This window comes from Copidosoma floridanum, unplaced genomic scaffold, assembly GCF_036245765.1.
Source record: "Copidosoma floridanum isolate Cflo_tuat_1 unplaced genomic scaffold, Cflo_Japanese_pri ptg000004l, whole genome shotgun sequence".
Classification (NCBI taxonomy): domain Eukaryota; kingdom Metazoa; phylum Arthropoda; class Insecta; order Hymenoptera; family Encyrtidae; genus Copidosoma; species Copidosoma floridanum.
The window spans coordinates 32,089,066-32,107,730 of record NW_028321881.1 but is presented as its reverse complement, the minus strand read 5'-3'; the positions used below and the strand labels follow the sequence as shown (position 1 = coordinate 32,107,730).

At 38.7% G+C, this 18,665-nt stretch overlaps 1 protein-coding gene across 1 annotated transcript in view; it reads right to left on the bottom strand.

The window, feature by feature from the left end:
- Positions 1-12,253, bottom strand: part of Acat2 (Acetyl-CoA acetyltransferase 2) — a 157,172-nt gene extending 144,919 nt beyond the window's left edge. The window contains exons 1-3 of the mRNA XM_014357606.2: positions 11,604-12,253; positions 9,782-9,903; positions 9,602-9,714 (exon numbers count right to left, since the gene is read on the bottom strand). Coding sequence (XP_014213092.1) covers positions 9,602-9,714; positions 9,782-9,903; positions 11,604-11,652 — 284 coding nt within the window. The 5' untranslated portion in view covers positions 11,653-12,253. The remainder of the gene's footprint in view (positions 1-9,601; positions 9,715-9,781; positions 9,904-11,603) is intronic.
- Between the last annotated feature and the right edge of the window lie 6,412 nt (positions 12,254-18,665).

Below are 18,665 nucleotides of genomic sequence, written 5' to 3'. Positions count from 1 at the left end.
CTAGTCTTATACCATGTACAACCTGTATGTAACGTAAACATCATTTTATACCTTGTATCTGGCGATACGTATCTATTACGAAAGCCAATAGACATACTTCAACTTCATACTTTACTAGCATATATCTCTATGAAAAAAACGTGAAGATTCTGTAGTTGTTTTGCTGATAATTGTCGTCTGCTGTTTTTACTGGCCAGATTACGGAACAGAGGGCCAGTAATTTTAAGGTAGTTGACTTACCAACCTAACGGTAACGTAGAGCACAACCCAAAATTACTTGCTGGTGATGATTGTGGAAAACACCCTTTGAGTACCGTGCCCGTGTGAACACGGTACACAATACTCAGGTATTCGGCAGTAGGTAGTCATTGTATACCCGCGTTCCGTGCACGACACAGGTTTCCACCAGAAGCCATTGTATACCCATGTCTAATGTACGGGGCACGGGACACGGGACACGGTTGATGGCCCCTATTCTCTGTGAGGATGAAGACCAGCAGCGCTCCGTCGGATTTTTCCCAAGACCTGAACGTATCGGGAGCATAGAGATACTATAATAGAGGAAGCGAACTGTATATTCTTCTGTAAGTGGAAGCGTACGGTCAGTAGACAGAGGAAGATGACTGTTTTGGTCTTGCATCTCTCTCTGCTCTCTGCATTGATTGGCTTCTGCTTGACAGTGTATATAGTAGTAATTATAGTAGAACTGTGGGTATATACATTGCATTAGAGGCAGAAGAGGGCATTCAAAATAGCCAATCAGGATAAGAGCAAAGAGAGATGCAAGACCAACACAATCTCCTTTCTCTGTCTAGCATCTGTATGCGGTCACGGCTTGCTCCCTTCCTCTATTATATTATCTCTATGATTGGGAGCCAACTGTTGTGCCGTGATACATACGGACTTGGCGACGTAAATATTTATTGCAACTAATTGAAAGCTTGTGGCAATCTACACTTTTAATATATGAAAGTTAGTACAATAAGTTATTCATGAAAAATTTAATAATTGGCTGACAGTAACTCTAGTATGTCTTTGCTTTAGTTACAAAAAGCAAAGTGTACTCTGTGTACAGTCGTCACCGTTATAGCGGCTGCAGTCGACAACCACACACAGAGAGACACACACGTATATACGTATGTATATGCCCGTAACCTTTTTGTATCATCCGCATCACGGCCCTTCATATTTGCTGGTGATACACAGCACTGTGATAGGTCAAAATTTTTTTTATGGATAACTTATTATACAAACTTTTATATATTATAAGTGCAGAGTACCACGAGCTTTCAATTAATTGCAATGGAAATTTATGTCACCGAGTACGTATGTATCACGGCATAACAATCTGCTCACGACACGTTTAGGTCTTGGAAAAAATCCGCTGGAGCGCTGCTGGTCTTCATTCTCACAGCGAATATACACTGCACTATTGAAAAAGCGAAGAGGATCTTCGCGTACCCCTACCACTGTCGGCACTTTCTGTTGGAAAAGTTCCGAAGCCAATCAGAGCAAAGCTACAGCAGGAGTATAGGGGAAAAACTTATTTCTCCTAGAATTCCTGTATACTGAGGCATGCTCGGTCATTTAACAACAGGGCTCTCAAATATTTTAAATTATCAACACAAGCACATATCAACCAATGACCCAGGGCGCTTACAGGCCTCTCTATTATATAATTAATTATTAACTGATGACACAAGCGCCTAGCACCCAATGAGCCGAGACGCTTACTGGCCATACTGATAATAATAACACAAGCACCTCTCACCTGATCACTCGAAGTGCTTATTAGCCACTCTATTACGTAATAAATTATTAATTTATATCACGAGCGGCTATCACCTAATGAACCAGGGCACTTACTGGACACTCTATTCAATAATTAATTATTAACTGATACTACAAGCACCTATCACCCGATAACCCAGGACAGTTACTGGCCACTCTATTGAATAATAAATTATTAATAAATAACACAAGCGCCTACCACCCAATGAGCCAAGGCGCTTGCTGGCCACTTTGTTACATAATAAATTAGTAAGTAATAACACGAGCGCTTGGCACCTGATGAGCCAAGGCACTTACTGGCCACTCTAATAAATAATTAAATCTTAAATGATAATGCAGAAGACTATCACCCGACGACACGGTGCACTCACTGGCCACTCTAATAAATAATAACGCAAGCGACTATCACCCGATGACCCAGGGCGCTTACTGGCCTTCTAGTCAATAAGCTTATATTCAAACCAAGAAAAAAAATTGTACAATGGTAAGAATGGTTAGTAGACTGTTATTAGCTAGGCAAGCCGTAAGAGAAGGTAGAAGTAAACATTTTATCCCAAGTGAAGAAATGGTTCTTAATCTCAACGGTTTTAGACCGGAACTGTTACTATTATAACTAAAAACAAATTGGGACATGTATTTTTTTTTTTTTTTCGTCATTTTTTACTAAAAACCTCAGATAGTAAATTACGACAACGGTATTGTAAGAAATATATTTATACAGTATTCATTTTATCACTTTATGTAATAGAAAAAAAAGTTTCCCATACGGTAGTTTTAGAATAAAAAAACCTGTTTTTTCTTTAATTTATTTATTCAATTTTTATTAATTATTAAGGTGGCCAGTAAGCGCCCCAAGTTATCGGGTGATAGTCGCTTGCGTTATTATTTAAGATTTAATAATTTATTAAAGAGGCAAATAAGCGCCTCTGGTCATCGGGTGATAGGCGATTTTGTTATTATTCAACAGTTTATTATTTATTAGAGTGGCCAGTAAGCGCCCCGGCTCATTAGGGGCTAGGCGCTTGTAGTATCAGTTAATAATTAATTATTTAAGGTAGGACCTCCGAGTACCGTACTAGTCAAATTACTGCGGGAGTTCGAGTTTGACTTCGGCAGCAGTGTCGATAATGCAGACGACGTGTGTACCCGCATCAGTGCGTAAACACGTACGTCTGCTAATGTGACAGAGTAGTTATTTTTGAGTAGTAATTTTACTGATCGTTATTTGTGTCAGTAAAGTATTTTTGAAATAATGAATAAACATCAAAAAGATTCTGCAAACAAACTATCCAGGCACTCATTACGTCAAATTCTCATCGATGCCTATAATAAGGATATACAATGTGGAATCAAAATTTTACTATCAACGAGCATTAATCGTAAAGTACGAGTAACGTCTTCCCTTGATGTTGTTAATATTATAAATAATACAATAAAAAATGTAATTACTAGTTTGTAACATTTACTCATTCATTATAATTTAACAAACATTAATGTGATTAAAAGCTGTGCTCATGAGATTGTACAAAAAAAATTTTATCAAATAAATTTTAAGTATAGTGTTAATTTATTACTGATATTCATTATTTATTATAAATTTTGTACTAATATTCATTCATATTTATTATTCATTAACCGATATTTTATGTTTCGCGCACAAAAAACAAAAAAAAATTGACACCACAAGCATTTTCGTTACTACTCGCTATTAAAAAACCGCGCGCTAACATATACCAATATGGCGGCTTTTCCGACTTCCTCTCGTAATCACAAAACCAGTATTAACGTTCGTTTTTGTTAAATATCTCGAGTTATATTTCATTCGTCTCGTTCGAAGACATACCAAATGCATTTTCCTTTCTTCCTTGCTATATATCACGGTTTTTAGAGTTAGTACTTAATTTTTTCACTAGAGGCCCCAGTGCCCTGCACTGATGGGTCGCTTGTGGCATACGTCATTCCTTTTTTTCGTGCTACAGAGTCAACACGTGTCTTAGACCTTGAATTTCAAACCCCTTAGAAATCCAACATGCATCGCCAACCTAAGAGACGGCGTCTGGAGGAAGAGGCGGATGCATCGGGCACTGATACTGCTGGTGGGGTTCCCCCGGATGCGGAGTCGGAGGAGGATCGTCCGAGCGATGACGACATCAGTGAGGACGAGCTGTCTGAACCAGAGTACCCGTCAGCATCGTCAGAGGAAGACAGGAGCCCGGAAAAGACAGGTATAGCTAGATAGGAACAAAAAGAAAACGACCGTAATAGCTCCGGGTCAGAGACCGCAACACATGTGCAGATTTACCTTCACAGTGCTTCGGATCAGATGACTAAAAGGGGGCATAATGTGACTTAGCGCATGCTCGCTGTATATCACGACGTGCCGCTCCACGGTTTGAAGGGCAAGTTGACCCCTACCGAATCACGCTCGCTGACCTTTTCACGACGTGAAACGAACCATGTGATTTTAAAATGAAATCACAAAACAAGCACCCTACTATGTTGCAGCCTCATCGCCAATGCACTGGGCAAGCATGACGGCATAGCAGGCATGAAGGTACATTAACCTTATTTAGACATATATATGCAGACACATTTATGCATTCAGATATAACAGGGGCTCTTTTCTGGGTACATAACCATGCCTCACCTCTTTTCAGGTGGCAAACAGAGCACTCAGCAAGACGATGCCAACCCTAATCCAGAACCACCATTAGAGAAGGAACTGGCAGAAATTTTAGGTATTGATCCTACTTCAACGAAAAACCGGGAAACTAACCTACACTCCTCAGTGCATAACCGCTGAAAGCACTGGTACGATGTCGGTCTGAAACGAACCGATCGAGCTGAGTTACTGGAAAAATACGGCGCTCTGACTCACATGCAAGCACCACTCGTTAATCCCGAGTTCTTAGCAACTGTATCAAAGGAGGCCAAAACAAGAGATGCTTACATGAAGCACAGACAACAGCTGGCTAGTACAGCCCTCTCAGCAATAGGCCTGGCCACAGACATGATAATAAAACAAAAAGAGAATCTGGATCGCAAAGCAGTATTCAAACTGCTAGTGGATGCAGGCACTCTCACTGCTGACTTGATGCACTCGCAAAATCGCTCGAGGGCTGGTTTTCTCCTAACCAACATCCCAAAACATATCAGGGAGGTTTTGAAAGCTCAAAAACCAGGAAAGTATTTGTTTGGAGATAACTTGGTAGAAAAAGTAAAAGAATCAAAGAGTTGCAGCAACCTATTTAACGTAACCCTAAAGAACACCTCCGGATCAAAGAACGCGAGGCAGCCTTCAAACTCTTCAGGCCCGCGCAGGAATACCAGGCAACCTACGCACCAAGCAGGCCTCACCCTGGACCGCACTTTCCCGACCAACCCATACAGAGGAGGGATCCGGACAAGAGGAGGGAAACGAGGCCAGACACGAGGTCAATCAACACAACGCCCGTTTTACACCTACCCGCCGAATCAGAGGAATCAATACGAACAGAATTAACGGTACGTAGGATCGCAGGAAGGTTAGCTCAATACGCGGAACAGTGGGAGAAAATAACAAAGAACAAAGAATCGTTTCGCGGTAAACTGTGTGACAGGCTATAAGATTCACTTTAGCGACCAAGTCACTCAGGACTTCGCGCCTGTAAAGAAATTCAATTCTTATCAAGAGACAGAAAACACAAGACAAGCAATTTCATTGCTAATTCAAAAAGGGGCAGTAGTACCATGCAGACCCAAAAGAAATCAATTCATTTCTAATTATTTTCTAACATCCAAACCGGACAGGTCCTTTAGGTTTATCCTAGATTTAAAAAAATTGAATAAATTTATTAACACACAACATTTCAAGATAGAAGACCTCAGGTCAGCTGAGAAATTAGTTTTCCCAGGTTCTTACATGGCCACAATTGATCTGGAGGATGCGTATTTTCTAATCCCTGTCCATACGGAGAGTCGAAAATATCTTCGATTCGAATTTTGTAACACAGTCTATGAATTTACTTGTCTACCGTTTGGTTTGAATGTCAGTCCATACGTGTATACCAAGCTCCTTAAAGTTGTAATGAATATTTTAAGATCAAAGGGTCTCAGATCAGTCATTTTTATTGATGATATACTCATTATTGCGGACAGTTATGAGGAATGTCTAGGGAATATAGACACAACAGTAACCTTACTTAAAGACCTTGGTTTTATTATTAGTGAAAGGAAGAGTGTACTATTTCCAAGTACACGCTGTAAATTTCTCGGCATGATTATAGACTCGAATCAGTATACAATTGAATTAACGAAGGAGAAAAGACAGAGCCTTTTAAAGAGCTTAAGGGCACTATCAAACAAGAACGTTGTCCGGATTAGATACTTCGCGAAACTTATTGGGAAATTAATAGCAGCTTGCCCAGCTGTAGAATACGGGCTCATTCACACTAGATCCCTCGAAAGAGAGAAAATCTTCGCATTAAACAAAAGTAATTGGGATGCCGAAATGATTGTTCCAAGTTCAATAAACTCGGATGTGGACTGGTGGCTTAGAGTCTTACCAGACACGCGCAAATCAATAAAAACCAATAATTTTGCCGTAGAGTTACATACCGACGCTTCGGACACCGGATGGGGCGCGACAGACGGGACGAACGAAACATTCGGATTTTGGAACGACGAGCAGAAACCATTACAGATTAACTACAAGGAGTTACTTGCAGTCAAATACGCATTAGAATCACTCACAACACATCTGAGAAATTGCGAAATTCTACTAAGAGTAGATAATACTACCGCTATAGCTTATATCAATAGGATGGGGGGAGTGAGATACATGTCACATCATAGCTTGGCTAAGCAGATTTGGCACTGGGCTGAAATGAGAGGAATTTTCATTGTCGCGTCATACATCCCATCCAAAGAAAATGTTAAAGCGGACTATCTATCTCGTTTAAAAAACGACGATGCAGAATGGCAATTAAACCCTATATGCTTTCAAAAAATCTGTGACACTTTTGGGGAACCAGAAGTAGACTTGTTTGCGAACAACCAAAACAAGAAATGCGCCAGATACCTCTCATGGAGACAGGATCCTGGGGCTATTCAGGTGGACGCATTTACCATTAATTGGGCAAACATAAAATTGTATGCCTTCCCGCCATTTAGTCTAATCCTAAAATGTTTAAACAAGATAAAAAGAGAACAGGCGAGAGGCATAATAGTAGTTCCGAAATGGACAGGCCAACCATGGTACCCACTCTTTTTAGAACTACTGATAACAGAACCTTTAAGTTTTGATCCTCATGACAGGTTATTATTATCTGATTGTAGGCAAAAAATTCACCCTCAGACGCAACACCTGACTTTAATGGCAGGGCTTGTATGCGGGAGGCCTTCACAAGAAAAGAGGTACCAAGCGAGGCATTGAACGTTATCCAAGCATCACTGGCCAAGAGCACCGAGAAACAGTATACCTCAGCTCTCAAAACCTGGTGGATTTTCTGCAAAGGGAACTCAGAGGAATTCTACACCCCATCAAGAAGCAATTTCCTAAAATTTTTGTCTCAGAATCTCAACAAAGGAGCTTCTTATGGTACTCTAAACAACATCCGCAGTGCAGTGGCACTGATATCAACCAATGGGATTGGCGAAGATCAGATGGTCAAACGTTTTTTAAAGGGAGCATTCAGGCTAAAGCCTTCTCGACCAAGGTACGATACAACATGGGACGTCTCAGTGGTAATTAATTACCTTAAGTCGATGTATCCCTTACAGAAATTAACCCTTCAAGAACTCTCGGAAAAAACTATTACACTCCTAGCGTTGAGCACAGCTCACAGGTTGCAAACATTCGCAAGTATTAAATTAGAGAATATAGTTTCTAGAGAAGGGAGAATAGAGATAAAAATCCCAGATCTAGTAAAAACGTCGGGCCCAAATAGGTTTCAGCCCATGCTGGTAATTCCAGAATTCAGGAATAATTTAAATGTCTGTGCCTATACAACAATTCAAGAATACATGAGGATATCAGGTCCTCTGAGGAAGGATAACACAAGCTTATTTATTGCAACAAAAAAGCCTCATAAAGCGGTAGTTTCCCAAACGCTAGGAAGATGGGTCAAAAAAGTCTTGAAAAGAAGTGGCATCGATACCACAATATTCTCAGGTTATTCTACGAGGCATGCAGCGACATCAGCAGCATATCAAAAAGGATTAGATTTATCTATTATTAGGAAAACTGCAGGCTGGACGAAAGACTCAACAACTTTTGCAAAATTCTATAATAAGCCTATTGCAACAAGCAATCAAAACTTTTCACAGTCAATACTGATCTCTTAGTTGGATAAGAATTATATATTTTGTCAAATGTAACAAATAAATTATCAATATAGACATATATTTCTCATCATAGTTTAAAGTTACCTTGCCTCTAAACATCTGCATTTGGTATGTCTTCGAACGAGACGAATGAAATATAATTGATCGATCAAACGAACTTACCATGTAAGTGATGTTCGATCGTAATTATATTAAAGAGACTCGTTCGAAGACATGCCAATCCCACCCATAAGTATGATGGAAGATCATTACCCACAACCTAAAGAATTGGGCAAATTAAAAAAAAAAAAAAAAAAAAAAAAAAAATTTAATTACCTCTAAAAGAAATGACGTATGCCACAAGCGACCCATCAGTGCATGGCACTGGGGCCTCTAGTGAAAAAATTAAGTACTAACTCTAAAAACCGTGATATATAGCAAGGAAGAAAGGAAAATGCATTTGGTATGTCTTCGAACGAGTCTCTTTAATATAATTACGATCGAACATCACTAACATGGTAAGTTCGTTTGATCGATCAAAAATTGGCCGTCAACCCATATTGTGCTCAACACGATCCGAAAGAAGAGGATTGTCTCTACAAGTTCCATATACTCACTTTACTCAGATTTTTGTTTTTTATTCGTAATATGTGATTACGTCACTTTTTTCTCGTTTTTTTGTACGCGTCTGTATAAAACATTCGAACTTTCTTTAATATCTCGAGATTTTGTCCGTCATCGGGCATAACTGAAGGTACAATTAGATTTAGCGGGTCTTCATCTATTTAATTACATAAGTCTTGTACCCCAGATTTAGGCGGAGGTCCTACCTTAATAGAGTGGCCAGTAAGCGCCCTGGGTCATTGGTAGATACGTGCTTGTGTTATTAATTTAAAAGATTTAGGAGCCCTGTTGTTAAATGACCGATCATGCCTTAGTATACGGGAATTCCAGGAGAAAAAAGTCTTCTCCAACACTCCAGATGTAGCTCTGCTCTGAATGGCTTCGGAACTTTTCCAACGGAAAGTTCCGATAGTGGTGGGGGTGTACGAAGATCCTCTTCGCCAACACTGCTCAATTCCCACCCAGAAAGAAATCTTATTCTAATAAATGTGAATGTTTGTCTGCAAGTATGTAATTTGAACGTTTGCCATCAAAATCAGCAGGCAAACCTGCTCCTTATCACCCTATAAAGCCATCATACGTGGCTGTCTAGTACACTTGGTCACCCTTAAAGACTTTAGTGTATCATACTTACTTTTTGGAATGATTTTGTAGTAACTCTTTATAGCACTTGAAAGAAATGTCTTAAAATATACTTACAACTCAAATATAATAATACTTACAAAGTGTATACGGGATTAACTTTTAAAATTTATAGTGAACAATTTCTATATTGTCTACTCCCATAATGTTCAAATACTCTATGCCTTTTTACTATTGCTTCTTGATTTGGTAGACATGATGGTAAATATGAAAAATCCTTATAAATACATTTCTGACTTACTTGAGGCCAGATCCACACAGCATATTTACTAAATAAGCTGGCACAGTTACAGGAAGACCAGCTTTGATGGCAGCCTGCCTTGCTGGATTTTGGCCTTGAGCTGCTGTCAATGCCTGACCACAAAGAGATACTAAAATTATTAGGGAAAAAAAAAAAAAAAATAGCTATGAAAGCATTTACCTGTCCCAATATAACCTCGGATACATCAGTAGATTTTAAACTAGCTCTTGATAAGCTTTCTTTAATAACAATGCTTCCCAAATCTGATGCTTTTACAGATGATAACAAGCCACAGAATGAACCTAAAAAATAAATGTTTGAGAATTTTCAAATAAAAACGCGTTGTATACTTAGAGAAAAATATTTTTAGGGACATGAACTAATCAAAATTTTGGGTATACTCTTACATGTATATATATTTATAAATTTACCATATACATATGGTAAACGACAGCTTGTACCCACCTCATAATATTGAATCCAAAATCGCAAAACGAAATATTGAAGCTCGTATCATTTTATACATAATTCCCTTAACCAATGCCAAGTGCAAGTATAAATACAAAAATTAGAATTTTTGATATAACCGCCAAACCTTCTGCTAGCATTCTAAGATTACAACGGTTATAAATTTCCGGAAAATTTTAATGTGGAAACTCTGTAAGCCCACTTAGACTGTAGATATTGTAATATATTATGTAAATACACATTTAGTTTTTTATATCAATAATTTGATTTAATAAAGTTAGTGTTGATACCTCTTACGAGTTCAAATACACTTTAATGTAAAAATATATAGATATATACATAATTTTTTTAACTGATTTCAGTAACTGAATGTTCAATGGTTTTTCAAACAGCAATTATAGGGTTAATCACCAAAGAAGAAAGTATTCTCTATTCATCTGAACAACTGACGTACATCAAATTAATGAAAAAAAATAAACATAATAAGAGTAATTCAACTAGAAATTCGAAGTCAAATCAAAACTAACTTCCAAAAGGGCTTTGATAGCTTAGTGGTTAGCGTACTGTAAATCTCCTAGCCAGAGGAGCTCGGAGGGGCGGGGGTCGTGGGTTCAAATCCCATCGAAAATTATCAAGAATTTATTCTCGGGCTTTTTTAATTGGATGAGTACCCAGGATGCCGTAACACCACTTATCCGATTATTAAAAGCGAATAGTGGATTTTTTCTGTTGATGTCTGGACTTCCAGGGGCATCCTCTCCGAAGGACAGCCAACACCTGACCAGCTCATCGGGTCAAAGTCACTGTTAGTTATAAAAAAGTCGGTACAGCGAGTTAGATGGTTCATTGGCAAATATCTTTCCATTAAACTTGATAATAGCTAGGGTGTGCTTAAGACAATCACTGTACCCTGTAAATAGTACCCAGTAGGATGGATGACCGAGTCGTCAGAGGGGAACTGTGTAAGGAGCCCATATGAAAGATTTGCATGCTTGGTGAAAAAGAGGGTAGTAATTACGGAAAAAGGAATAAAAGAAGGTAGAGATTAAGGATACAGGATACAAAAGGACCCCGCGTTAGGTATAGGTTGAATCTTATTACTGTATTATGTACATACTTTTAAAGAAATGAACTTTTAGTTTTGATAACTGTCTGGAATATTGATGCAAAAGAATTGAGTTACTAAGCTCATGATATTATAGAATGAATCTTTTTGGGTTCATAGTTATGGATTTTAGAGTAAAAATTTTGACAGAAACTTTATATTAGATAAAAAGTATGAGTTGATGTGTACACCCTCTAGAAGAACTAGGCATAAGGTTAATATAGAATATTGAGAATAAAAAGCGTGATACAATAAATTGTAATGCTTGTATGAATTCAGGATAAATGGCATGCAGTACTTCATTTATGATGAAGAAACAATATATACGTACATACATACAATAAAAATTACAGCATGAAAACATAACACATGCATGTGGTAAATGTGAAGAGACACACAAAATTGAGTTAAATGTGTGCAAATGCTTACCTATGGGCGTTCTACAAGAAGAGACAATAAGAACTTCGCCGTCGTACATCTCTTTTAAATCTAATTAGTGACTACAGAAAATTTGCTAAATAAAAAAAAACGGTAAAAAATGTTTGTCAGTAAGATGAGCAACACGTGAGATGACCAAGGGTGAAATTAACAGTACTCGCTTAATTGTGCTCGTGATCTGATTCTGTAGATTGTTATGGTTTCTTATCTATTTAATCTGTGATCACACTTCTTTAGAAAAAAGAAGCGGTAGCGGTACACAGAGGATTTCATTTCCATCAACGAAAGTTCTCCCCACCACTTGATCAAATCGTTATCAGGACACGATTCCGGTTTCTCTAGAGCATGTATATGTATACTAGACTAAGAGCAAGTGTATAAGAAAAAAAAATTTTCGCCTCAACATTAACAAAAAATAAAAAACCGTTATGATTCGTAAATATCTAAAGTATTTGAGTGATCTCTCTTTTTGGTCTCGAGTTATATACATACCCTATAAATATATGGTAATTTAAAACGTACCATCCCTAGTAATAAAAGGAACTGTCCTAAAGGATATATCTTCCTTCAAAACATTTTTCGAACGATCGCCAAAGCCTTAATTTTAAAAATCGAAAAAAAAAATTATAGTAAATTTTAATGATCTCAAATAAGGGCTTGTTTCGCTCTATCTCCGCCATGACGCCATCTGCTCGAATTGGGATCGGCAACATAGCGGTCGCGCCATCTATTGGTGAGTTCAGAAGCAACGAGATAAGGCTTTTTGACAGACAGTCTGTCACAGTCACATGCAGATTGCAGACTCAAAACTCAATCAGTGCTCCCAAATGTAATGAATTTATTCTTTATCAAGATTAATGAACTATTTTGATGGTAATCGATAGGTTAATTAAAAGCGTATCTTGAATAGCACTGTAACATTGCTGACAAAGTAACTGACTTGCCAGTTTTTATTCCTCACAAATTTTGTAATGCTCACCCTAGTATACACTCAATAAAGACGTTGTAGTTAATTTTTTAAAATACACATTATACTTATTAGTAAACAAAAAAGGCTTATATTAATATCGTGAGATTTCGTTTAAAAACAGCTGGTATTAAAAAGGAGCCTCTAAAAATTGTTGGAGGAAGTCATGAGAGTGGTCAAATTTTACCCATGACATGTTCTTGCAAGATTGGATTAAGTGAAAAATGCAAGCATACTGAGACAGCTTTCTTATTTTGCAACATTCCGTCCCTATTGAGTGTGTATACTAGTGTAAACATGACAAAATTTGTGAGGAATAAAAACTGGCAAGTCAGTTACTTTGTCAACAATGTGACAGGGCTATTCAAAATACACTTTCAATTGACCTACCTATTACATATACCGTCAGAATAGTTAATTAATCTTGATAAAGAATGAATTCATTATACTTGAGAACCATAGAGGTATAAGAATAGAGGAGAAAAGGGGACGTGATATGCGACAGCAGAATTCGCTACGTAACGGGGCATCTGTCTTTGTCTGGCAGTTGTATTATTGGTCGAGTTCATACATGAGATTGAATCAACTGTAGGATCCAGAACGAAGAAGTAGCCAATAACGTGGCTTTGGCAACAAGGACAGATGCCCCGTTACACTTAGTTATGCTGTCGCTGCCGCTAATGGGTTAGTATAGCGCTTTTCCCCTCTATTCTTATACCTCTATGTTGAGAACACGCATTAAGTTTTGAGCAGCGTTCGGAGACAAAATATTTTTTCCGAGGATGCAAGGTTTAAGTTGGTAGCACCTTGCATGAGCGCTCTCAAAAGTGACTGCCAAACTTGCGGGAAATTCAAATTGGCTATATGGAGCAAGACGCAAAACCCCAGATAACTCGACAACATTTCATACACCATAACTTGATAAATTAATCCTAAGCTATTTAACCCAATAACCCAACGCGCCTAAAAGCAGTATCACAAGCTTTAATGATTAATAATATACAATAAACAATAACGCAAGCACCAATCCCCACACAACCCGGAGCACTTACTAGTTGCTTTGTTAATTAAAATAATAAATAAAATAACACAAGCACCGATCACCACACAACCCGGAGCACTTACAAGTTGCTTTGTTAATTAAAATAATAAATAAAATAACACAAGCGTCAATCCCCACGCAACCCGGGGCGCTTACTGGCCGCTTTGTTTTTTAATGTAATAAATAAAATAACACAAGCGCCAATCACCACACAACCTGGGGCGCTTACTGGCCGCTTTGTTTATTAAAATAATAAATAAAATAACACAAGCGCCAATCCCCACACAACCCGGGGCGATTACTGGCCGCTTTGTGTTTTAATTAAAAAAAATAAAATAACACAAGTACCGATCACCACACAACCCGGAGCGCTTACTGGTTGCTTTGTTAATTAAAATAATAAATAAAATAACACAAGCGCCAATCCCCACACAACCCGGAGCACTTACTAGTTGCTTTGTTAATTAAAATAATAAATAAAATAACACAAGCGTCAATCCCCACGCAACCCGGGGTGCTTACTGGCCGCTTTATGTTTTCATTAAAAAAAATAAAATAACACAAGTACCGATCACCACACAACCCGGAGCGCTTACTGGTTGCTTTGTTAATTAAAACAATAAATAAAATAACACAAGCGCTAATCCCCACACAACCCGGAGCACTTACTAGTTGCTTTGTTAATTAAAATAATAAATAAAATAACACAAGCGTCAATCCCCACGCAACCCGGGGCGCTTACTGGCCGCTTTGTTTATTAATTGAATAAATAAAATAACACAAGCGCCAATCACCACACAACCCGGGGCGCTTACTGGCCGCTTTGTTTATTAATTAAATAAATAAAATAAGAAATAACATTCCAAAATGTTATTTTATTTTTTTTAATTAAAACACAAAGCGGCCAGTAAGCGCCCCGGGTTGTGTGGTGATTGGCGCTTGTGTTATTTTATTTATTTAATTAATAAACAAAGCAGCCAGTAAGTGCCCCGGATTGTGTGGTGATCAGTGCTTGTGTTATTTTATTTATTTAATTAATAAACAAAGCAGCCAGTAAGTGCCCCGGGTTGTGTGGTGATTGGCGCTTGTGTTAGTTTATTTATTACATTAAAAAACAAAGCGGCCAGTAAGCGCCCCGGGTAGCGTGGGGATTGACGCTTGTGTTATTTTGTTTGTTATTTTAATTAACAAAGCAACTAGTAAGCGCCCTGGGTTGTGTGGTGATTGGCGCTTGTGTTATTTTATTTATTACATTAAAAAACAAAGCGGCCAGTAAGCGCCCCGGGTTGTGTGGTAATCGGTGCTTGTGTTATTTTATTTATTTAATTAATAAACAAAGCAGCCAGTAAGTGCCCCGGATTGTGTGGTGATTGGCGCTTGTGTTATTTTATTTATTACATTAAAAAACAAAGCGGCCAGTAAGCGCCCCGGGTTGCGTGGGGATTGACGCTTGTGTTATTTTGTTTATTATTTTAATTAACAAAGCAACTAGTAAGCGCCCTGGGTTGTGTGGTGATTGGCGCTTGTGTTATTTTATTTATTACATTAAAAAACAAAGCGGCCAGTAAGCGCCCCGGGTTGTGTGGTGATCGGTGCTTGTGTTATTTTATTTATTATTTTAATTAACAAAGCAACTAGTAAGCGCCCTGGGTTGTGTGGTGATTGGCGCTTGTGTTATTTTATTTATTACATTAAAAAACAAAGCGGCCAGTAAGCGCCCCGGGTTGTGTGGTGATCGGTGCTTGTGTTATTTTATTTATTTAATTAATAAACAAAGCAGTCAGTAAGTGCCCCGGATTGTGTGGTGATTGGCGCTTGTGTTATTTTATTTATTACATTAAAAAACAAAGCGGCCAGTAAGCGCCCCGGGTTGCGTGGGGATTGACTCTTGTGTTATTTTATTTATTATTTTAATTAACAAAGCAACTTGTAAGTGCTCCGGGTTGTGTGGTGATCGGTGCTTGTGTTATTTTATTTATTTAATTAATAAACAAAGCGGCCAGTAAGCGCCCCGGGTTGTGTGGAGATTGGCGCTTGCGTTATTGTTTATTGTATTTTATTAATCATTAAAGCTTGTGATACTGCTTTTAGGCGCGTTGGGTTATTGGGTTAAATAGCTTAGGATTAATTTATCAAGTTATGGTGTATGAAATGTTGTCGAGTTATCTGGGGTTTTGCGTCTTGCTCCATATAGCCAATTTGAATTTCCCGCAAGTTTGGCAGTCACTTTTGAGAGCGCTCATGCAAGGTGTTACCAACTTAAACCTTGCATCCTCGGAAAAAATATTCTGTCTCCGAGCGCTGGTTTTGAGTCTGTCAAAAAGCCTTCTCTTGCAGCGGCCCAGCGGCTAAGCTCACCAATAGATGGCGTGACCGCTATGTTGCTGTGAGGACCCTCTCACAGACACACGCATAGAGATTTAGAGATATAAGAAAAGAGGTCGCGGTGGCGAAAGCCATGTCTAAGCCTACGGGCGATGACGAATAATAAAAAAAATATATATATATAAAAATAGAGAGCGCTAAATCCACATCTTAGAGCATATATCGACGGCTCTCACGAAAAACAACGAAACTCAGATTTTTCCATTTGAAATAACATTGGAATTTCTGAGTTCCGTTGTTTTTCGTAAGAGCCGTCGATATATACATATGTATATGCTCTACTTGGGTAGGTGGGCGAAACACGCAAAGAATATAACGGTCACAGTCGGTCGCTGACCATTATTAAAACGTATTATATTATCAGCGGAACATGTAATTACTTGTGAGTCTATGTGCCTCAAATTTATATCTGTGTGCGTATTATGTATATGATGTCGATATAAGTCATGTAAATGTAAACCAAGCCGAGCCGCTCGGCCCGAGCGTCAGCAATCGGCGTGAGCAGGCCGTCGGTATGAACTTAATGAAACACATTAATGCGTAGGGAAGAGTAGCAAGGTGGGGGAAAAGCAGCCAAGTCGAGGCTAACCGTCGAATACACTAGGGGGGCAGTAGGTTTTTGAAAGCGATCAGCGTAGGTAAGTACTGGCGTTTGGCAATTTGTAAAGCTGAAAAAATAAAATTCATTTTTTTTTAATATAAATTTGTTTCTTGTAGTTTGTATTCCCTCGTCCATCGAGAAAACGAATCCTGTTGTCAACAGATGGCATACTAATAAGAGTTCCGTAAGTAAGAGATTTACTCGACACCTCGACAATGGATTTTAGTACCCCGTCTAAAAATCAATAGTGTCACGTTAATTAACCGTGATAAATAGCGTGATTCTTACACATCACGTGACTATTTGCGTAATTTAAATTAAAACGTAACGTGATTAAAGACAATTTGATAACGTCACGTAATAAATAACGTTATTTTTTTCGCCCGGGACATCGTTTGTTCGGGTTGTATTGTATAACGGATGATTATGAATATATAATTTCAAGTAACTTTTTTTTTTTTTTTTCATACCGGGTTACCACGACAGCCTACTTGGCCTAGTCGCGGGGGCCACCCACTCACCACCTATGTGTGGGGGTGTATTGCCACACCCATCTCTAAACCGTTTTCCTCGCATCCTACCTGAATCCATGGGCACAGTATGAGTATCTCCAGTGGAACACCTTGCCAGTTAAGCTGACACTCTCTGCACCGATGGTGCATTGGGTCCACTCACCACTGTGTAGCCTTCCTCCGGAGAAGACTCCATTATTCCAGGACGTCCACTCCTCGCCAGTTAAGCTGGCGCTCTCTGCTGAAGCATCGGATCCAGGCTAATTAGCATGTCCGGAGAATCCCCGTGTTTCAGGAGCCACTCCTCCACCGTAAGGCCCGCAATCTCTGCCCGACGCCTGGCATCGGGTCCGCTAATCCCTACCTATTTGTCATGTTAACCCACTGGTGGCGCCCCCCTAATGGATCTTATAGGAACCCGAACCTGTGGACAGGTTTCAGTTTAAAGTTGTCACAGGAGCGTAGGCTGTCATGGGTAATTATTTTTTAAATGTTAGTGATTTATTTAAATATGCAGGGAATGGGGTGCGAAAGTACGAAAGAGGGTGAAAATATTATGAACGCTAATCACCTGATGTATTGTGGAGTCACATTGGAAAGCTTAGAAAAGACAAATTTGATTTTTTTTTGTTTATTTTTATTTATTTTTTTAATTTTTTTGTTTTTCACGTTGCTTTTCCAACATCGGTTTTCTCATGCCTGACGTTTCATTTTTTCATTAAAGTACTAATAGAAAATTAGACAATATTTGTTGACAGTTTGTTAACCTCTCAGTACCTTGTTAAATAAATAAGTGAACCAATGATGTGTTTGCATTGTCCACCCTGCCCAGCCTTACAAGAACAAACGCATTTAATGCAATTTTCTGAGTCCTTTTTCATAATATTGACGTTTAACTCGTGTGGTGTGCCATACAGATCACTGGATTTTAAACATAAAAAAATCAAATTTATCTCTTCTAAGCTTTCCAATGTGACTCCACAATACATCAGGTGATTAGCGTTCATAATATTTTCACCTTCTTTCGTACTTTCGCACCCCATTCCCTGCATATTTAAATAAATCACTAACATTTAAAAAATAATTACTCATGACAGCCTACGCTCCTGTGACAACTTTAAACTGATACCTGTCCACAGGTTCGGGTTCCTATAAGATCCATTAGGGGGGCGCCATCAGTGGGTTAACACGACGAAACACTGTTTCGCATTCACCCAGGCCCGAAAACCTGTGGGGCAAGGAAAAAACCCTGGAATAACTCTGAAGGAAAATTCCTTGGAAAAACCCGCCCCGAAACAGCCGGGGTTACATAGGAACTTTTCCTGATGAAAACAGTTTTTGAAAAAAATCTGCATTCACCGGGAATCGAACCCACGACCCCTAGAACTGCGTTGTATCAGTAACAAGCATGTTTACCACTAAGCCAACGCCGCTCCTATAATTTCAAGTAACTAATTCTAAAATAAATTGTTTGTTCGACTATTGGATTTGATATTTCCTGCGTTATGGTGCTCCTCGTGTGTCGTCTGCGCGATGACACGGTTTG